Source organism: Amia ocellicauda, chromosome 21 (genome assembly GCF_036373705.1).
Source record: "Amia ocellicauda isolate fAmiCal2 chromosome 21, fAmiCal2.hap1, whole genome shotgun sequence".
In the NCBI taxonomy this organism is placed as follows: Eukaryota; Metazoa; Chordata; class Actinopteri; order Amiiformes; family Amiidae; genus Amia; species Amia ocellicauda.
In genome coordinates, this window is record NC_089870.1 from 3,263,404 (window position 1) to 3,286,678 (window position 23,275).

General features: G+C 38.4%; 1 protein-coding gene across 2 annotated transcripts in view; it reads left to right on the forward strand.

The window, feature by feature from the left end:
- slc25a21 (solute carrier family 25 member 21) overlaps positions 1-23,275 on the forward strand; it is a 180,995-nt gene that overhangs the window by 105,804 nt on the left and 51,916 nt on the right. For both annotated transcript variants that reach the window (XM_066694177.1, XM_066694176.1), the window contains one exon: positions 18,311-18,394. In XM_066694177.1, the coding sequence (XP_066550274.1) occupies positions 18,311-18,394 (84 nt within the window). The remainder of the gene's footprint in view (positions 1-18,310; positions 18,395-23,275) is intronic.

Below are 23,275 nucleotides of genomic sequence, written 5' to 3' on the forward strand. Positions count from 1 at the left end.
CAAGTGCCGGATGCCTCACCACTGGGGCTTCAGAAAAAAACTATTAAAACCTTTACGCCCCACCCATACGGTGTGCAGTAAACAGATCATGGCCCTGTACTAAAGCTTTATGGTCTCTGGCAAGCCACTAGAGGACCTTTGGCACGACTCGAGATTGACCTCCTCCATAAATCCTGCATTTGTCAATAAATTCTGCTGCTTGTCTGTCATTTACAGCAGTAGTTTCTTGGTAAATAAACTTCTTGGCGTGCCTTTTAAAAGCTGGGGGCGGTTCTTTGAAAGAGAGCAGCGCAGAAAGAAAGGAAGCGACAGGATGCGGGGGGACACATCAGTAGATATCATATACCCCAATGTGGGGGTGGGATTTATGACCTAGCGCTGAAGGTAAACTTTTATTACAGGTGAAGTCCATTCAGATCATTGCCAGAGGGCAGTGTCAGATCTCAACCAGAGCTCGGTATTATACTAAAGTTGACTTTCACTTCATACCGTGGGGGGGAGGTTAAAAGTACATTTTTAAATTTTCTATGTAATGCTTCCCTCAAAATGTAGCCTAATCTTCATTAACACTTAAGGAGCTTGTTTTGTTTTGTTTTTTGTGTTTAGATTTGTTTAGTTAATTACAGATGTTTTATAGAATTCTGTCAAGCTATACTAATTTATACTTGTGTATAGTTTAACCAGGAAATATTTTGTAATTAATGGATGTTGGAAACATTTACATTTGGTAGTTGGTAGTAAGTAGGGTCTGGGTCCTCAGAAGGTGAGTGATGAGGCAATGTCATTTTGAGTAACTGAATTCAGGGGTTAACACAGAGCAGTCCTTTAGTTATTGTGCTGCATTAGCTTTCAGAATTAGGTAGATGAATATTTGATTGAAAACATTTTGATTGAAAATAAATTAGCACGTTAAACATGTTAAAGACGCTCCTTAGTGAAACGCACTTTGTGAAACATTTAAATCAGATTCTTTGCTCCCCCCACCCAAAAAAAGTCAGTTCTACAGAATGAAGCATCAATATCCCTCTTATAGCCCAATCACTGAGCATGCTCAGTGTGAACTTTATAGGTTTAGGACAGGGGTTTTCAAACCAGTCCTGGAGTACCCCCTGCCCTGCTGGTTTTTGTTCCAACCTAGGTCTTAATTACTTAATTGAATGGTATATTGCTTTATTAGGTCAATTAAGGATTAAATTAAGCAATTAATACCTCAGTTGGAGCACAAACCAGCAGGACAGGGGGTACTCCAGGACCGGTTTGAAAACCACTGGTTTAGGATATTGAACGTAAGGATTGCACTCATCATGTAAGTAGCATCCAGAAAAGAAAGTACAGAAACAATTTAGAGAAGCCACAAACAAGCCCAGTATACAGTAGAATCACCTTTTTCATTCTCTTTAAAATCATGTGTATGAATGTGTGTGAATAACAAGCTGATTAATTCAAATGTGAACACTGAATTACACTCAAGATGTTCTAATATTTAAACAATGGCACATCTGTAGATATTGAACCATTTGTCAGTTTCTAAAAATCATAGGGTACCAACAGTGTTTTTTATTATTATATTTAAATAGTGAAGGCATTTACAATAAACTAATATATACATATTAAACCAACAGGATGGCAGCAATGTGGTTGAATTTCAGACAACCTGAAGGGGAAAAATAACTTTCAAACCATTTAGATGGAGTCCTTGTTGTGTCCTTGATACGCACATGAATAATAATGAATTAACATTTCAATTCCTTATGCTTCGAGTGCATGAATGTCTGATGTATACCTTATTTAGAAGCAAAAGATTCAACCTAGCTGCAGTGAAAGTGTGTCTGCGTTACAGGCAGAGCTCAAGGATTTTCTCTTAGTGAAAACCAGAGAGAAGTAGAGTCGCACAACAGCTGCAGACACACATGCAGCAGGAACTAATTGGAAAGTTGCTGGATGGAGCTGAAATCTATTAGTGAGCACAATGTTTTAGAGCCTGCTGAACCAGTCAGAGATGAGAACACCTCAATGGAAGCAAATCTCAGCAAACGGGCCTTATTAGGAACTGGCATCCACTTTAATGTCCTGGGCTAAATTATAAGCCGACTGAGATTTTTAGCGGCTGAATCAAAGGGTCTTTTTTCTTTCTTTTTTTTTTTTTTTTCTTTCAGAAAAGGAAACCGGTAGAAAAAACACAAATACATTTGTTACTTTCTTTCAATTAGAGCTCTTGTTGTCTGGAAGGAGAGAGGAATTTCTCGATAAAGGTCAGATCTGCTCTCCATTGTGGTAAATGAAAGAAATACCACCCGTGGGCAGGCTTTTTTTATTTTTAAAATTGTGTTTTTTCCTGCAGCTTGGTTTGTTTACTTCATTTCCCAGTGACAATCCTTTTGTATTAATGTGATATTTTAACTGTTATTAAAAATATAAGCTTTCATGGGCATTTTGTTTAGGAATACATTTAAACTGGTTGTGAAAAATGCATAAACTTTAATTGTGTGACTCACATTCTTACCCTGTACATCCAGTACAACATAAATATAATAATCTTCATTTCACATGTTTAGACTATCAGATCTTATTAATATTCCTTAAACCTGTACCATTGTTCCTGCATCATCCATGTTGCAACAGTCCTGAAACATATATGGTCCTTTTTGAAAATATGTCCATTTCCACTATTTAAAATGTATTAACATTCTCATACCTTAATACTGATCGATAAACTGAATAACCAGACACTTCATTTGCAAGTATTGTCAAGTAGTATTTTCAAAATGCTTATCTTTACAGGCAAATGTACAAGTGTTAAAGAGAATGAATTGTTGTCATCCCTACCCTGCAATTCCTGTATCTGTGTTGTCTGAAGCTTGTGAAAACATCCTGCAGTACTGGAGAGAGAGAGAGAAAAAACTAGATTATGAAAATCATGTGCATTGTGCTTTCTTTAAATTGATTTCTTCATATAATGTTACCATCTAAGGTTTTTGTTATTAGCATAGAGTTTCAACCTGTCTGTTTGGTAGAGCTAGGATAATTAGAGAAAACGAGATGGTTGGATAGGTGAATGGAGTGCCACTGATCTTAAAGAATATCTCTGCTGAAAAAGAGATTCATAGCTGCACACGTTGTGAAAAGGACCATAGAATTGAGAAAAACAATTGGGTCATGTAATACACAAGTGAGCTTACCCTTATTTAAGCTTTCACAGCGTGGGAGTGGTACGTTAACAAAGCAGAAACTGAGTGATTATATCATTCTTGTATTTATCCAACACAGATACTTTTCAAAATTAGATCTTTAGAAAAAAAAAAACATCCGCTGTAGCTCCTTAAAAGCTCCCTTTCTGTCAGTTAAATCATTCAGGTGACCAAATTAAACAAAGGCCATGTTGAGAAGATGCTCTTATGGTTTTTCTAAAGGCATTATAGTTTGCTACCAAATACATTTTGTGATAAATGTATGTATTTATTTATTTTTCACTGTACTTGCTCCTTCACTACTACCAATCCAGCGCTGATAAATTACTAGCTTTAATTACATGGTGGTGTACTTGCACAACAGAGGGTGAGGGAGAGAGAGTGAAGATTTTAAAAATAAACAATTAACAGGCTTCCCTCTGCTCCGACAACCCCCCCACCAACTCCATTAAGCCTTGTTAGTGGACAGCGGCAGGAATGCGGCTGTCCGTCACATGTGCTTTGGGCCCTGGACTTCCACAGAGACACTGGGGATGGAGTTACAGCTTTTCATTAACCTGGAAACCACCTAGTTACATGGTTCACAGGCTGGTCGCAGCTCACTTGGAGGTAACAAAGGGTGTCGGGCCAAGCTTGCAGCAGGGGGCTGGGTCCTCCAGGCCTGCCATCTGAGTCTGATCAGGTCAACTGTTTTAACTCCCGCCTCATTAGGGGAAATAAAAAGGAGATTATGGTTTATGTAAGGATCGTATTACACAGGGCTGTCAGCCTCTGGCTAGACACTGAGGTTGATTTCTTGCTCTTAGATGATACTTTGCTGTTTCCTCCTTTCTGCTTATCTATCTCTCCCTCTTTTTTAAAAGAAATGAATTCACATTTTCTTTTTTCACCTAATTCCTCAGGTTTAGTCCTAGCACAGTGGGGTCTTAGACAATCTCTGCTTTACCTGGCAAGCAAACTGAAAGCTGCTGTGCTGAGTAGTGCATTTGTGATACATTTTTTTTGTTGTTTCAGTGTATGATTATATTTTATGAGACTGAAGCTTGCTGGTATTTTTTTGTGTGTCCCCCACAATTATATGGCATGAGTCTTTCATCTTAGACAGCGACATTTAAAGCAGGCTATGGATGCAAACAAATAGACGCAACCTCCTGCAGATCACAAAACTCCTATACATATTTGCCACACAACCATAAAGCTTACATTGATTGCTGTCTATAGTACAATAATTCTTCAAACCGTCCTCCCTGAATGTGTCTGATGTGATTCCAAATGCACAAGGGACATCTATCTTTTGTCTCTCGGCAGTCCTTCTGAATTTTATGAGATGTACAGACAATAGTAGGATCTCTTATCATAAGGTAAAAAAAAACAAGAACCAACGTGAACAACAGCTAGAACACCGAACACAAGCTCCAGCAGCTGATAACCTCTGGCTGCATTCTCCTCTTGTATTTTCTCTGGGTGATCAGCTGTTTAATGGCTCCAGGGAGAAGGTTGCCAGGACACCACACATCTTTCAGCACCATCCCACTTCAGTGCATGCGAGATCAGGTGACAACTCTTGTGCCACACGATCCCTTTGATGTTCTTGCCTTTGACAATGCTAGCAATCAGTCCAGTCTCGATGCGCCACTTAATATACAATTTGGACCATTTGAACGGCTTCTGCAAATAGATGACTAGTAGGATGACACCTGTGGATTATAGACCAGATACAGTCCCACTATTGATACTGTTGTGTGGTTCCTACAGTGCTCCTTTATAATCTCTTCCCCATACCATAAGTCATCCACAAGAATATTTCCAGGCACCAACTCTCCAGAATGGCAGTAACCAGGTGCATTGATATATTCCACGTTGCTTTGCAGACTGCCATCCATCAGAACAGGCAATGCCGCTCCAATGCTCCAACTACATCTACAGCACTCCACCATCAAGTTTTCCTCTGGCCATAGAAGGACAACAAATGGATGATATTAGCATCTGCGTTCGTGTAGCCGATTTCTGAAACTTTGGTTTGACGGGTTCTAGTGGCTGTTTGTAGGTCCCAGTGATGCTTTGCATTGGAAATCCTCCCTCTGGTTCTGGATTGCGCTGTGACTGACAGTGGAGTCACATGCTAGGGATCTTTAAAAGTTATCTGTGCAGTGCAGAAATGGGCAATGTCTGCTGCATGTCATTTTATTTTGAGAAGTTGTGAATTTTTGTATTGATTTTTTTTTTTTTAACCATTAACCACACTTTAATGTCTAGGTATCATATCCTCTATTGGGTTTCATCAGAGTCTATAGGGATTTACACCTTGATTTTGTTAAATGTCTGCTTATGTGTGCGTGTTATCTGCAGTGAAGATAATGTTAATGAAATCCCATATACAGCTAGCAATATTTATTTTGGAATAGCACCATAGATAATTTCCATATTACATACTACAGGAAAGGATTGCTCTCCTTCTCCTGACATGCAAATATATTTGAACTGTTGTTGTTTTGTTTTTTGCCTTTTGTAAACGGTCACTGATCCAAGATATGTAAATAAAAATATGAAAACAATTTAAATCAAGAGAAGGTTAGACAGTCCAGGAGTTTTCTGTCGGGATTCATTCACTGTGCTAAGATTACACATTGAATCACTGCAGCATTAAAGTTGACATTCGTGCTTATGTTCCAGAAACATATCATGTGTACTGGATTGCATACGCATATCCAAATTAGTGTCCCAGCTTAGATATAAGTGGCAATGAGTCACTTTGATTTAGTTGAGAAATGTCTTATTACCTGAACAACCGGTGATTAAAAAAAGCTGGCATTGCCTCTGTGGAAGTCACTATGACAACATGACTTCCATTTGATCTCAGCAAGCATGAAAGTCGGTATTTTGGTGTGAAACTGATCTTGAGGAAAATCACTTTGATGATGATTTGACTGATGACATCCTCACTGTATTAGCCAACAAGCCTGGCACCTTCAGTGGTCTATTTGTTCTTCCTACCACCAGCCATTCTCTTAACCTTGGCATGTTTTGCAAAGGAATAAAATGCAAGAAATACCAATTTATTTAAATATTCCGTATGTGCAGTAATTCAAACCCTAGTAATCTATTTCTGTATCCTGTGATGTGAAAGTGAGCAGGGAATGCAACAGAAAAGAACCAGAATTACTTCTCTTGCCATCCCATGCCGATTTTATGGGCATACTTGACAGTTGAACCATTCTTTTGCATTTTAAATTGTTTCCTTTATAAAAACAATTGCACTGACCTTTTTTTCCCATTTTAATGTCTACTAACTGAAATGCTTTTCGAATTACAAGACACTCACTGAAAAATCCCCAGTTTGTTTTACTTCAGCTACTAAGCACTACTACTATGAGTTAAGGACCTTTTTGTTGTTATACATTTGCCAGGTAGACTTGTGTTGGAGTGGAACAGGATGTGCATTTGTTTGCATTGAGCTATTTATTATTTTTTATTGTGTTTTCTTTCAATTCCTCTTATTATTTCAGCTTGTGAAGTTAAAATCATTTTGCAACTTTAAGAAAACATTTTTGTTTGCCTTGCCTGAGGTGTTTCATGCACATTGTTTATACCTCTCCTGTTCTTTGTGTGTGTGTGTGTGTGTGCGTGTGTGTGTCTAGTCATTATCAGCATAAGTGGACATTCCATTACAGTAATTAGTAACAGTACAGGCTTTCTGCTTTGATTCCCTCAATAGAACCACACTGAGCACAGGAACCACAACCTCCTCCTTTTCATCCTGAGAGGCGGAAATACATAACCTCCTCAGAAGATACACAACCCTTCCCCCTCTAAACTAAGAACCTGGGGATGGTGAGGTTGTGATTTTTGTCAACAAACACTACCATATTCTTTACTGTAAACATTATTCTGCAGTTGAATAATGCAAGACAAATCGTATTGTGATTACTCAGGACGAAACAAATCACTTCATTTACATAGTTTTTCATTTTTGTATTGTCCATAAACTGACAATATTCTGGGAAAAACTATTCCCGTCCCATGTCTGCTGCCTTGGCTTTGAAGTGAAAGTCACATTATTTAGAGGGCTCAAAGGAAAGCTGAGAGAAACAAATCTGTATGTTCTTCAGCTCTGAATATAGCATCAACAGAGTATCTGCTTGCACACATCAGTCTACTTTGAATATTCAGCAAAATATACTTGATCTAATACCGTATTGCGACATGATCCCTTATAAGCATATATTATGTAAGGTTCTTATGAAATGTTTTTCCAAAATATTAATCACTCACTAATGAAATCTATAAAAACTAGGTGACAACCGCCCCACCACCCCATCTTGTTGCTTTTATACTTTATATGATAACTTTTTATTCCATGACAACATGTCAAGGTAATGTTGAAAATAGCCACCCCCGAAGATTAATCTCCAAGCAGGTGGAAACAAGCAGGAAAGTTCTTCCAAGAAGATTCTCATCATTTAAACTCCCCTGTCAGATTTCAAATTCCATGGGAAACGGTCAGAGGGCCTTTGCGTGATATCTTGTTAACACTCGCTTTGCAGTTACTTCTCAGTGTGTGCCAGTGCAGTAGGCTTGGCTCTCATCTCACCTCTGATTCAACTGATAAGCTATGTAACATATATATATAAAAAAATAACACCTACACTAACACCAACATTAAATAGAAAGAAAGATTGCAAATTAATGACTAGTGAATGTACGTTCTCATATGGTTGCTAGTAACTAAGCAATGCCAGAATTCTAAGCAGGCATATCTTGAAGGAAACTAGAGACTCAGTTACATCTACCTTGCTATGACTTACACTTTCCCAACTGATATTTTCAGTCCTAACTGCACCTGCTTTCCTGGATTTCTGAGATAACAGAACAGGGTCATTATCAGCACACTTACCTTCATAAAGGAAAAGGAATGGAGGATATTTAATGTATTTCCACCTTTCATAACTCATGATGATAATAATCATGATAATTACTAATTGTTTTTGTGTGTGTGTTAGATGCTTGATTATGTTTTACAATATACTTTTATTTAAAATAAATGCCTTTCATGCAAACATTTTATTAATAAACCTTGAAAGCCTAACTTCCTGTGTTGTCCATTAACTCTTCTTTTACTGTGAAACCAAAATGAATTTAAAAGTGCATAGGTTTCTGTAGTCTGTAGGCTGGTCATGTGTTTCACTTTTTGTGCTTTCCATACATTAAGAATACTATATCAATGTGTAGGCAAAGCTCACATCCCCCTCACTGTGCAAAGCCTTCCAGGTGGCTAAAATATTATTCTGATATTACATTGGTGCCGATTGTCTTGGCTGTGCTCGTTGCACTAACAAAATGCAAAAAAGTCCTTGTGGTGGCATTTGATTCTCAAAGCGTGACAGAGACTCTTCGGTTCATTGCTACACTTCTCGGTCACAGGTTGACAGATGCAATTGCTTCTGAACTCTGGGCGCACATTGATGAGCCCGATGTTAAGCCATGTTTGCCTAGCTGCATGTGGATCATGTTGTTATTATTTAAATTTTTTGCTTCTGTTTTAACTTCCAGTTCGTCTGGCGTCTACGTTAATCAGGGACCTCTCTCCCCTTGTAGGAGAGGTGATGGGATGTGAGCTAAATGCCATGGACTTTAAGGCAAGGTATTAAAAAGGGTCTCTGGAGGGAAGATCCATCAAATCGGAAGAAGCATTACATTACAAACATAAGGGAAACTGTAAAAACCAAAAGGTCCTAGAGAGTTGAAATGGCCCATTTTAAACAAGTTGTAAAGATTCTGATGAAAACTCATTTGTTTCTTGCTTCTGCAGGAAACCCATGTGCTGTCTATGACATTTTTCACCTTTTCTTTAAACGGAGATGGGCAGGGGGCAAGAAGGAGTGATAGTCAAGTGCAGTAATCCTTACTCTCAGATTTCAGCATTAAACAGGAGGGGTTTCCAACTCCTGTCGCATCCCCAGCAGGGCGTCTGTCACCTTTCAAAAATCTCCTTCATGTGTCTGTGGAGGGTCTTGAAAGATCAAATTGTTTTGCCTTGTATAAGGGCAGTTACCCAGTATAGATATACATTTCTGGGTCAATTTCTGATGCAATTCTTATTCTGGAAACTTAAATGCTTAGGAATTCAAGAATCACAGTAAGCGGTAGTATTCATCACTTGCAACCCCTGCAATGAAATATCTGCACAGTCTTATCTTTAACTCCATTAAGCCATGGAAATATATCTGATATTAAGAGTAATTACTAATTAAGATGTTTTGAAATTCATTTTGAATGCAGAATTGAGAAGAATATTAGAACCATTCAACCATATATTTGTGCCCTTTGTTCTAAAGATGCTTATGTTAATACTTGAGTGTATACCATTAATGGAAGTTATTCCTTGTATTCATTGTTTTATAAAGGAATTGCTACTGCCATGAACTTGACCATTGTTCTTGTACTGTGTAAACTGTATCAGTTGCCTACAGGTCTTTGCCATCTAGCTGACTCTTAAAGGACACAATTCCAGCACTGTGATCATATGTTGCATTTTTAGAATGAAAAAATTGAGTCCAGCCCAGTGCACTAATGACATTATGCCTAAAGGAAAGTGGATAGGTGGCACATACATTTCCTCATCAGACCCCAAATCAGTAGCACACTCTGAAGTTATTATTTGTATTGTTGGAAACAAACTTTTGCATTCTCCTGTTCAGTTTTCCTAGGTTATGGGTACTGGTAATGCTTTTTTTGGTTAATTTCTGTTCCCTCTACCTCCCTTAAAACTGTCCTGGGCAATTTTATTTTTTTCCCCAATTAAGTCACAACTATCTACAGCGATGAAACTACACTCAAATGTTTTCTTTTGTTTGTTTGTTTGTTTTTTAATTAAGACCTTATCTAGAGTGACACTTCTTATTAAACTAAGCATAGTGTAAAAGTGTAGAATAATTAGAAAACTTTCTGGAGCATTGATTTTCTGAAATTTCATGTAGAAATTTAAATTTAAATTGCAGCTGTGACAATAGATAGGCAGCATAATTAACTTCTTAGTCACTGAACTTGTCAGTTCATCACCTCATTTGGAGGATTGATTAAAGAGTCTCATTGAGATCAATGTCACCGTTAATTAATTGTAAAAAGATATACTGTATATTTATGACATTTTAAAGTCTTGTTACTTTGGTAGAAACACATGTTGAAAAGGGACAATTCAACCCTTGTCTTTACTTTTAAACTGTTGTGTAAGGCCTTACAACAAATGTATGCATTCTTTGTCATCTGCTCCAGACCTGCCAAAACGTAATAGTTTGTTTTCCGGAAACTGCATAAACAATACCCTAGAGTTAACGTAGGTACCTAATTTGCATCTGCTGCCCCAGACCTGATTTGTCAGGGTAGAACTTGATTACTCTGGCCCATGTCTGACAGTAAGTGTGAGGTTGTCAAAGCCTAGCCCTTTCATTAATATTTAAGGTCATATTTTAGTCATCTGGGTGATGGTATCTGATGTCCTATTGGTTCAGGGTCAAACACAAACCTCACATTAGACCAGGCTAGGGAGAGTCATTTGTAAATGTCATGTTGGATGAACTCGATTCTTAAGGGAAGTGGACAAACTTTATAATAACACAAGTGTTTCCTTGCTAATCCCATGGCAGGTTCATTATCTGCAGAGCCCCAGGCAGCAGTTGGCCTGTGGTGAGAGTGAAATTCAACCCTCAGCTTGAGCCAAGGCCTCAAAGCCTGGAGAGTGCCCTGCTTCACCGACATTAAAGTCAGAGGCTCTGGTTTATCATCTCTCTGTCTCTCCCTTCATCTCTCATCTCTTTAGTCCCCACTTTCATTTTTTTCCCTCTCACTCTCTTTATCGCTTTACCCTGTCTGACTTTGTTGGATTTTGTCTTTTTGATTTATTGTCACATAAGCCTCATGACTTTCCTTTTCCTTTCCCCTGAAGTCTCCCATCATGTTGGTTGTAATTGGGTTGAATTGTAGTTTGTTATACCATTTGTGGCTTGTATTTGGATTTATATATACATTACCTTTTTGTTATCTAAGCTCTTAGTTGGACTTAAAATTATGTTGGGCCCGGTGATTTCTTCAAAAAGTAGATTGTGTTAAATAAAGCAATTGCAATTCTAAAAAAAAACATGTCATGTTGCTTCTACTGTGTCTGTTAGTCTCATTGTTCATATTTTGGTGAGTGATAAATCCCATGCAAACACTTTCAAGATGTCAGCTTGCATTTGTGCAGGGGGTGTGTCCTGGAGACTGCTGTCTGTCTGACTCACAGGGGCACAGAAACTACTTTCTCTGAAATGTGCACCAGTGGAAGCCCCTGTAGGCAAATACACATACACAGAAACTTGCTTCCATATGCATCCCTTTGCCCTAGTGAAAGCTGAAGTTTTGAAAGTTATTGCATTAGCATTACATTGTAGTTTTAGATTTAAAGTCAACATGTGAACACTGACCAGGAAATCACATCACTTCCAGCGATGCATAACAGTAGGTGTACCAGAACCCCAGTATTTGCTTTCTGAACAACTGCAATTTACATCTGAGTGCCCCTCGGCATGTACTGCGATTCTGAATGATTTCAACATCATAATTTTAAAACAGTTATTTAAAAGGTTTTCCAAAAGGGAAGACTATCAGGTGAAAGCAGTTCTTTCTTTCTTTCTTTCTTTCAAGTCACCTGGTTTGCTCTGTGTGTGATTAGACAGCACTGCCTTGTAGGAGCAATAGGTCAGAGTGTTTCTACTTTCACGTTTTGGTCTCAAATGAGAATGCGATGGAATTTTGCCATCTTTATGATCTTGCTCATTAAAATTAACTGTTAGGCAATAAAAAAATGATTTTTTTTTTATGCTGCCCGCTGGAATTCCTTATGCTTAAGGTATTCCGCAAGAGGAGACTTTTTCCTCCATAATGAAGCTTCGATTCACTGACTGTTGCCGATACAGAACGAAGACCCAAGGCGCACTGTCAAAATTAAGCACAAGGCTCTTCCCTGTTGAAATGCTGTGCAAACAAAGATGCAGATTTTAGATTTGGTTTCAGGCAAGGTGGCTAGGGATTGGGCGGGTTAGCTTTAGTTTTAGCAGTGTCATTTAAACAGGAAAAGTTTTTTTTTTTTTTGCGTGTTTTTATTTAAGTACACTGTAGGAAGACTTCTTAGCTTTAGGGTTCTGTACAACCAGTAAACTATAATATTACACTGCAAGAAAGCCAATAAAATGGATTTTTAATAAGTCTACGCACAATATAAAATATGAAGGCTCTTTTGGATGAAGATCCCATATTCTAATTTGTCAGTTTATTGTGTATTTTACAATAACCTTTTGTTTAAAATTGTCGGACTTGCTGTAGCCATTTAAAATCGGATTACATCTCTATAACAACTTTCCAGCTGTTTTGCATGCCTCTCATCGGAATGGAAATTCAAAGCTTTAAGTATTTTCTTTCAGTTTGACAAGATCTGATAGGATGCTCACGACTATAGTAAGAGTAAAATGTTTTAACCCAAATGTTTACAGCTGTACACAGTTTCAATACAGCTTACTTTATGCTATTTAAGCAGTTCACCAGTCACAGAAGAGACATGAAGAGGCTCTTGAAAGACTAACCTAATTTGGAAAGCTGCAGTGTGACTTATAAACGTGGATCGTCAATTCCTTTAACAAAACAGTAACTTGCATTTACCAGCCCTCTTGTTCTATCTGCTGAATGTTACCTCTTCACTGGCCAATCCCTATCAGCCTGTCCAGTGCCATTTACCCTCAGAAGCCTGGAAAGCACAGTCTATTAACCACTGCTCAGTGTCTGTAAAAGTGTGAAAAGGGCAATCATTGCTCATTTGGTCTATTTTGTGGACCTCTAACCAATCAACCTTTATACGAGAGTGTAGGCCTGTTTCCCCTAGGCCTTCCGAAACATCCTGACCCCCTTCACTCCTGAGCACACTGACAGGACAGTGAAGCGTTAAACACAGACTGTTTTTTTTCTTTTAGGTAAGAGAATCCGTACTGTTTTCTGTGCATCTAATAATGATAGAGGAATGTCTGTGTACTTTCCGAGGGAAAAGGACAGCTGAGAGACTAAGAAATGATAAGGACTTCTTGTGCTTTCATTTAACTGTCAGAATTTACTACTCGATCCACCAACAGGAGACAGACGGATTGGTTTGAGAGCTGTAGTATCATATACTCCCAAGTGCTTTGTTCCTGATGCAGACTCCCATTGTAAATCAAGAGCTTACGGACTTACAAGACTATCGTCATCAGGCCTTGCCTCATTAACTCAAGGGGCCTGAAAGTTTACGGTGCGACCATCTGCCATTCATGTGAAATAATCCCATTTTGGAATCAACGGAGGGTGCAAGTCACATGTCTATGTTGCAGACTGTTTTAAATTCAGATTTGGCAGTTGAGATTCAGAGAAAGCAACCAGCTTTATCCTTGTAGGGCATCTAGAGTTGGTTAGCATGTCATCTATTTGCGTCTATGCATTAAGTCTTAAGGATAACTATTACCACTGCAGACCAGTTGCAGGGTGCTGCTGTAACCCTCACTGTTGTAAGTCTGTGTAGTCTAGTCTAGTTCTGTACAGTTCTCGGCTTCCAGCTGAGTCAGTTTTGAAGATTCGTTAAAATGGGCAGCCAATTAGAAGGTGGTGGGTGCACACAAGTCAAAAACATAAGGATTTCAGCTGCAGTTAGTGTAAATATATGGTTAAAAAGGTAAAAAGCAGGGTCGTCGCTAGACTGCAGGTTTTAGGGGGGCTACAGCCCCAAATGTTTTATGAATATCCCCTGATCTAAATTTTTTTTTAGCTGACGGTGTTTTCTCCGGAAAAGGGGGGGGTGATGGTGCTGATGGTGTTTTCGTATGATTGCAAGGCACGCAAGTAGACATCTGTATATAATCGCACAGCAATTCACTGGACCAAAAGACCCTGGGCTAGTACAGGCCTAAGGACGCCACTGGTCAAAAGTCCAGCAAGTTCATTTAATTTTTCTTCTTGTTCAAGTTTATCAAATTTATTACTTGTTCAAATGCATAGTTCATTATACAGTATAGTGCCATATACTTAATTGTGTTAAGTATAGGACTGTGCTTCTCATTGATGGATGGAAACTGCGTTCACAGATATGGGAGGTTAAAAGTGGTCCAACTGGGTTTCACTAATTACCACTGTTTTACAATGTCTATTCAACTCAAATTAACTGGAGAGTTCGAAAACTCAAACAGCTCCATTTTAATGGTAAGGAGCCAGGCTGGTAAGTCTGGAATTGTATTATAATCTATGCAGCATCATGTGGTTTCCTTTGCTTGCTTTTAGTAGACATTAGTTTGAGGAACAAAAGCATTGACTTACTAGGGAAAAGCTTACAATTGTCAGTCCTTCAAGTTCAGAACTTTCTAAATTATGAATGTGGTTAGCCTTGTAATATTGTCTGAATGTTGTATATAAGTGATTGGTAAACCATGTGACTTGCCTTTGATAATGGTGTTAAAATAACTTAATTATAATTAAATATTGAGTGTTGACATTAAAGCACGTATCTAGGATGGATGAAACAAGGATGAAACTGTTACAAAGCCTTTTCACAATGCGTCATACATTTTTTTTAAAGAGATGACATTTCAGATTATTGTTTTAACATTGTAAACTGTAAAAATATCGGTGGCGACTTATTTCAAAGGCAAAGCAAAACAAAAAACACAGTCAAATAATGAATGCTGAATCCTCCTGGAGATTTGCTTATGGCTGAGAAATATAAACAAATGGAAATTGTGTCGATGAATGCATTAGCAGTGTTGGCTTTAGTAGTTTGTGTTGGGGGTGGGGGGGACTGGGACCAGGGGGACGCTTCCAAATAACACTTAGCAGTATGTATTATAATTCACACTTACTTAATTTTCCTACTTCCCTCCTTCCTTAAGACTTTTCATTCTCCTCCTGTCCTGACTGATATCTGGCTATTTGAATTCAATCAAAACAGTGTAACTCATCTCTTTCCCTTTGGTCGGCGTGCTCAAACCAAATTTTACAGCAGGGTAAGAGAGAGGTGCAAGGAAATGAGTTGACCTCAGGGTCAAGTCAGGAGTCAATAGCCGATGTGGGACTCTGCAATAGACCCTCCTTGCTCTGTGGACTAATAGAGATATGAGCTCGTTGTTGTAACGTTACATGGCAGAGACCAAAAAAAAAAAATGAGAGAAAAAAAAAAAAGAACAGTGAGGGGACTAGTTCAGTCTTTGACCTGATGTCATATGCGTTTAATTAAAGTCGATTTAAATTTGTTTACAAGCCCCACTGGTCTTAAATCTTCTCTTGCTCGCCTTTTTTTATATGTGTTGGTCATCTGTTTATGGCACTGGTTTAACTGGTTTCTTGAACAGGGTTACAAGCTGTTTGGGAATCCACAAAATTGGATTCCACGAGACACCCCTCGAGGATGTTAATCTTTTTCGTTATAAAATCCAGCGAGGTGCCTTTAAATCGAATCCAGTCAGCTTAACACTGAACTCTGAGCCCCGGTCCAGCGGCTATCTTGTGACCTTTTGCCCAGGCAGTGAAAGTCCATATGCTGAGGACTGTCTCACGTCTCCTCAGAAATAAAAAGCTTGTCCAAATGAGGGTGCATATTATTGCTTTAAAACTTCACTTTGACCTACCTGAATACACCCATCTAAGTTGTATCTGTACTTCTGTAACAAAAGAAAACTATCAATTGTACACACCAATAAAAGCTGGTGTTAGGTGATGATCAACATTGATGTATTAGTTCATAAAGTTAAGGGTGTGTACTGGAGGAATGGAAAGTATAATATTCTCTCACAATCTTTGGTGACATGCTCAAATAAGGCCTACGTATTCCAGAGTTGAATATGTGTACATCTAGCACAAATCATAAATAGGTGTTTCAACTTTATTATTAACTTGATTATTTTTGAATGACCTGTTTCCATACCCTTTATTAAAAATTGAAAGAAGAAAAAAATAGAATGTCATTTTTTATCCAACAAACATGCTACTTTATAGGTTTTCAGAGTGTTTTTTTCCACAAATCCTGTGCATTAATCCTTACATGTTCCTGTGTGTACGTTACAAAAATTAAGAAAACTCTTATTTTCTGTATAGCTGTTCAGAAGTACTTCTAAAACTGTCTACTTTTTCTGTTATGCCTGGAAAGAGGCCATTTATCTTACTGACGGCTAAGTGTCTTTTGTGAGACCACTCTTATTTATTTCATGTCCTTTTTTGTAGAATCTTAAAGTGTTTTATAAGGCTATAAGGTCAGTCTTTAATGTGGTTTTATGTATTAAAAAAAAAGTGCAGCTCCTCATGCCCTGATCGGGTAGTGCTAGCGTTTGCCAGAGGCGCCATTGTAAAACGCTATGAAGCAACAGTCTCTATTAACTAGCCAGGCCTCTCCTCTCCAGTCCTGGCTCCAATAGGTTTGGAGAAGGACTTCTTACATATTAAAAATTTACACGTAACCATAGAACTATTACTAGCATGTTCGCCACAACCAGTCAGCAACAAAACTCTGCTGTAAAAGGAGTTACACTAATTGGTCACTGTGGGTTAAGTAAATGTTTTAAGTTGCAGGGGATGTGTTGTAAGAGAGTCCTGTAAAAAAAAAAAGAATTTACATAACGGCATGGAGGTTGTTACTTTGCTACTGAATTCCAGTCCTTAGTGGGTCTTGCCTTGCTAGCTTGTCTGTAATTGACATCGTATGGCTAGGAGACTTGGGAGAAACCTATTGGCTGTCTTTATAAATAGAGAGAGAGGGAGAGAAGGCTTATTTATTATTTCCAACTGTGGTAACTGCTTGAGCTGAGTGGACTTTTAGAAGCGAAGAATAGAGAAGTACGTGACATAAAAAGGGCCATTGGCACGAGCCATGCTTGGGAAAGCTTTATTCTCATTTACTTGCCACTGTTTGCTGTTTTGAGAGCTGTCTGTTAAAACAGCAGGGACCAGGACAATGGGGAGAAAAGCACCAAGCTCGGCTCTGGGAAGCTCATATACAGACGTTTTCGGTTCCCACTGTGGTGGGCTTTGAGTATACTATCTTGAAATTAATAGATGATTAAAGATCAAAAGGAAAACCAAGTTTATTCCTATGCTTGTTGGTTCATTTTCTTGCTTGCTTTAGTCTTAGTTGTAAGTTGTAAGTGACCATCCTTGCTGGACTGACATGGCAACCTTTAGCAGCTGTAGATTTTGCCTTGACATTAATACAAAAAGATAGTACAGATTAAGAGTGAATCTTAGGCAACCTGTGCAAGTAATAATAACTTTAATAATAATAACTTGTATTTAATATAACACTCTTTCACACCCAAGTGTCTCAAAGTTCTTTGCAAGTAAAAAAAAATGAACAATGAACAATTGTGAACAATTAATACAATAGAAACATAAATAAATAAGAGTAAAATGCCATAAGGACAAGAATAAAATACAATATTCTAAGAAGCAAAGAAAATACATTACAGAGTACAAGAACAGTTTTAAAGGGCAAAGCTCCATATAAAGTGTGAGTACTAATTTCCAGTAGGTAAACTTTTTATTAAGCTAAAAACAAAACAAAGAGGTTAAGATTAGTTCATGTTCTATTTCTGTTGGCAGGTTGGACTGCAGGCATGTTAGAATGAGGGTAATAAATGTGGCCATGTCTTTAAAAACACCAGTCCATTTCATATAGAAGTGAATCACAGCACAATTAAGTACACATGGCTTTAAACAAGAAGGCATTGTGCTCCTCTACTAACACCCCTGCACCTGCTTTATTTTTCCCCCCTTCGTAAATAGGAAAACATACAGATGAGTGACATAATTATTTAAGTACGAGTTTGTCTGTTTTTAGAGAGACACATCCCAGCAGTGACTACAGGGCTGATTCACATATACCTGTTCTGGACCTACATGGTGAATTTATCCTATATATTAATAAAGAGGCTTGCTTTAGGTTTTTGCTATCTGGCCTATATGCCTGTATTACTTAGATTGGATTACACACTCCATTTTGACATTAATTAGTACATTGCTTTTCCTTGGAAAAATACAGTGATAACACTTGATAAACTGTGATGTTCATTACTATTAAATCCTTCTTCCAGGTTTCAAATCCAGAGAGGGAAGAGTGACCCAAACAGCTACAAGAGTCTGGGGGACTGTTTCAGGACGATATTCAGGAATGAAGGGTACTTTATAAACTTTTTCTTAAATATTAATTTAGCTGCTTTAAAAAGACGAATAACTTTTTTTTTTTTTTTTAACTACAGATAGAAGTTTTTTTTAAATAACAGGTCATATATTTTTTAAATACTGTGGGTCAAATTCTCATGAGTTCTTTATACAGTGACACCATACCTGTGGAAGACTGAGTGAAGAATATCATATTGACTTTTTTTTCCCAGGTTGTTTGTGTTAAAAGGAATTATTTTCAATTTGTGCTGGTGGATTTGGGTATTACTGCGGTCCACCCAGCGTCATTCCATTCACTAATGTAATTCGATATTGAGTAATCGGCAAGGCACGAGGTCAGAGGAAAGTTATGTTTTTCTTTAGGCATGTTTACAGTAAACCAAACCAGTTAAAGCTACTGTCTTAATGTGACTCTCTATTGAAACAGCAAACTTTAGTAGGCAGTCCGCCAACTGTTTACATTTTCCCTCACAGTTTGGAATAAACTGAGATTACTGCTTCTACCTGTTGTGTGTGCAGTTTCCTCTCAATGTTGGTACTGAATGGGAATTTACCCTTCACAGCTCCACCACTGCCCTTCAGCCCCCTTGTTTATGTTTTTCAAGTCTGTTTAATCAGCACGGAAAATACGCTGACTCCCCCATGTATTCTCTCTCCAGTCACCTGTGTAGTATGTTATGTGTTTGTGTCCAGGGTCCTAAAGATAGGATATGTGGATGCCCTAAGCAACAGCGGCTCTGAAGGCAGTTGAGCATGTCAGAAAGAGATTAAGTGAACTCTCCCTCCACACAACAGGCCGTATCTGTTGCCACAACTGCACAGAACACTATCAGTCACTGCTGCCTCTCTGTGTTAACTGAAATGATGAGCTTCATATCCAGTAGATATCCAGGTCTCTTTGTGTTTTGCTTGTGTATGTTGGTATGTTTGCTTGTTAGAAATGCTTTTGATCTATGCAAGTGTCCACCGTATCGCTGTTTGATTTCTTCATTTCAGATCTGTTTACTTAACATGTAAGAAGGTTGGTAACTGCATCATGACAATGGAGAACCAAACATCAGGGTGCTATATTGTACTTTTATTGCTGGGTAAGGACGTGATTTAATATCCTGATGAGATTGACAGCTGAAGTGTGTAGGCACTGCCAGTTGCAAGTAGTGCCTATAAATGTAACACTGTTGGATCGGCCTCTTTTCTTCTGTAATGATAATATACTCATGACAGGACTCACACTGCAGGGTCTCCCTGAGGTGATGAGTTTCTGCTCTAAAGGAGTCACATGGTGTCAGAGGAGCCTAAAGAAGTGATAAACAGGAGAGATCCTCCATGGTCTGAATAAAACATTGAGTGCAGCTAGATGTAAAAAATCTGTTGTATCTTGCAATTTCACCTTGGCTTGACAAGGAATTGTGTTGTAGTGGCTCTGGACTCCTGAGCAGAGGGTTGTGAGTTCAATCCCAGGTGGGGGACACTACTGTTCTACCCTCGAGCAAGGTACTTTACCTTGATTGCTCCAGTAAAGAAAAAAAAAATAGGGTGGGTAATTGTATGTACAAATAATGTGATATATTATGACAATTGTAAGTCACCCTGTGTAAGAGCGTCTGCCAAGAAATAATAATAAACACATGGGACATAAACATCCGTTAATAAACAGAATCTGTTGTTATTCGGTTATTTTTTGGGTATTCTCGTTTCAGTACAGCAAGAGAATACTTAATACGAAAGTTTCAGGTTTCCACCAGCTTTAATTTGTTTGGTTTCAACTGATGCACAGTAAAGACTGTCATCACTTCCACAGGATTACACTGTCTTAAAGTTTATATAGCATCAAACTGTGTTCAATATAAAAAGAATTGTGTGAAGAATAACAAGGAAAAAAAACACACCTTAGCATTTATTTTGGTGTTCCCAATATCAAGTGTTATATCAAGGGAATACTGTTGCTTTGAAATAATGTCCCTTGACGATGATAATAAAGTATCTACAGTGCATCCAGAAAGTATTCACAGCGCTTCACTTTTTCCACATTTTGTTATGTTACAGCCTTATTCCAAAATTGATTAAATTCATTATTTTCCTCAAAATTCTACAAACAATACCCCATAATGACAACATGAAAGAAGTTTGTTTGAAATCTTTGCAAATGTATTAAAAATAAAAAATAAAAAAGCACATGTACATAAGTATTCACAGCCTTTGCTCAATACTTTGTTGAAGCACCTTTGGCACCAATTACAGCCTCAAGTCTTTTTGAGTATGATGCTACAAGCTTGGCACACCTGTTTTTGGGCAGTTTCTCCCATTCTTCTTTGCAGGACCTCTCAAGCTCCATCAGGTTGGATGGGGAGCATCGGTGCACAGCCATTTTCAGATCTCTCCAGAGATGTTCAATCGGGTTCCAAGTCTGGGCTCTGGCTGGGCCACTCAAGGACATTCACAGAGTTGTCCTGTAGCCACTTCTTTGTTATCTTGGCTGTGTGCTTAGGGTCGTTATCCTGTTGGTAGATGAACCTTCGCCCCAGTCTAGGTCCAGAGCGCTCTGGAGCAGGTTTTCATCAAGGATGTCTCTGTACATTGCTGCATTCATCTTTCCCTCGATCCTGACTAGTCTCCCAGTTCCTGCCGCTGAAAAACATCCCCACAGCATGATGCTGCCACCACCATGCTTCACTGTAGGGATGGTATTGGCCAGGTGATGAGCGGTGCCTGGTTTTCTCCAGACACGAGTTCAATCTTTGTTTCATCAGACCAGAGAATTTTGTTTCTCATGGTCTGATAGTCCTTCAGGTGCCTTTTGGCAAACTCCAGGCGGGCTATCATGTGCCTTTTACTGAGGAGTGGCTTCCATCTGGCCACTCTACCATACAGGCCTGATTGGTGGAGTGCTGCAGAGATGGTTGTTCTTCTGGAAGGTTCTCCTCTCTCCACAGAGACATGCTGGAGCTCTGTCAAAGTGACCATTGGGTTCTTGGTCACCTCCCTGACTAAGGCCCTTCTCCCCTGATCGCTCAGTTTGGCCGGGCGGCCAGCTCTAGGAAGAGTTCTGGTGGTTCCAAACTTCTTCCATTTACGGATGATGGAGGCCACTGTGCTCATTGGGACCTTCAATGCTGCAGAAACTTTTCTGTACCCTTCCCCAGATCTGTGCCTCGATACAATCCTGTCTCGGAGGTCTACAGACAATTCCTTGGACTTCATGGCTTGGTTTGTGCTCTGACATGCAGTGTTAACTGTGGGACCTTATATAGACAGGTGTGTGCCTTTCCAAATCATGTCCAATCAACTGAATTTACCACAGGTGGACTCCAATCAAGTTGTAGAAACATCTCAAGGATGATGAGTGGAAACAGGATGCACCTGAGCTCAATTTTGAGTGTCATGGCAAAGGCTGTGAATACTTATGTACTTTTTTGTTTTTTATTTTTAATACTTATATTATATATTATATATATATATATATTATATATTTAATAATTTTTAATTTGCAAAGATTTCAAACAAACTTCTTTCACGTTGTCATTATGGGGTATTGTTTGTAGAATTTTGAGGAAAATAATGAATTTAATCAATTTTGGAATAAGGCTGTAACATAACAATGTGGAAAAAGTGAAGCGCTGTGAATACTTTCCGGATGCACTGTAAGTACAGCGTGCTGCTCACCTATAAACAGCCCTATATATAACAGATTTCTGCAGTTAGTTTGGTCATATGATCCATGGTAAACTTTAAGTGTAATGAACACCATTATTACAGATACCAGAGAAATACTGTAAAGTATTAAACAGCAAATAATACAATGTATTAAGTACCAATATTCCCTAAAATGGACAGAACAGTTGTGTATCTTAAGTGTAAGTTGACCAGTCAATTTAGAGTTAATGTCAGGGCTGATTCAACTTTATGTCAATAAACATAAATCAGGTTTTCAAACAGTAAGGAAGACCTATATAATTTGGTTTCTGGTGCTTAATAATCATTGTCAAGTTATTTGGAAAGTCAAGTCTAAACATTCACTTCTTTGATTTGCTATGTAAATTCTGTCTTGGCCCTGTACACTAAGGAATGTGCTTTTATTTTTCAATTTAAAAATGTCAAACATTTTATTCAGTTGGTTGTACTGTACTGTACTGTGCATCAAACTGTAAACTGAAGCCTAGGTCTCAGGATTTGTATATAGATGCATTGAGGTCTGATAAAAAAAAAAAGTGTTCTGCTCTGTTTGTCATGTTTTAGCTTCAGCCCCTCTCCCCCTATATTTTGAATATACAGTTAGGTCCATAAATATTTGGACAGTGACACAATTGTCATCATTTTGGCCCTGTACACCACCAGAATGGATTTGAAAGGAAATAATCAAGATGTGTTTTAAGTGTAGACTTTCATCTTTAATTTGAGGTTAGTTACATCCAAACTGGGTGAACGGTGTAGGAATTACACCCATTTCTATATGTGGTCACCCCAATTTTAGGGACTCAAAAGTAATTGGACAAACTAACATAATCATGAATTAAATTGTGAGTTTCAATATTTGGTAGCAAATCCTTTGCAGCCAATGACTGCCTGAAGTCTGGAACCCATAGACATCACCAGATGCTGGGTTTCTTCCCTGGTGATGCTCTGCCAGGCCTGTACTGCAGCTGTCTTTAGTTCCTGCTTGTTCTTGGGGTGTTTTGCCTTCAGTTTTGCCTTCAGCAAGTGAAATGCATGCTCGATTGGATTCAGGTCAGCTGATTGACTTGGCCATTGCAGAACATTCCACTTCTTCACCTTAAAAAAAGTCTTGGGTTGGTTTTGCAGTATGCTTCGGTTCATTGTCCATCTGCACTGTGAAGCACTGTCCAATGAGTTTTGAAGCATTTGGCTGAATCTGAGCA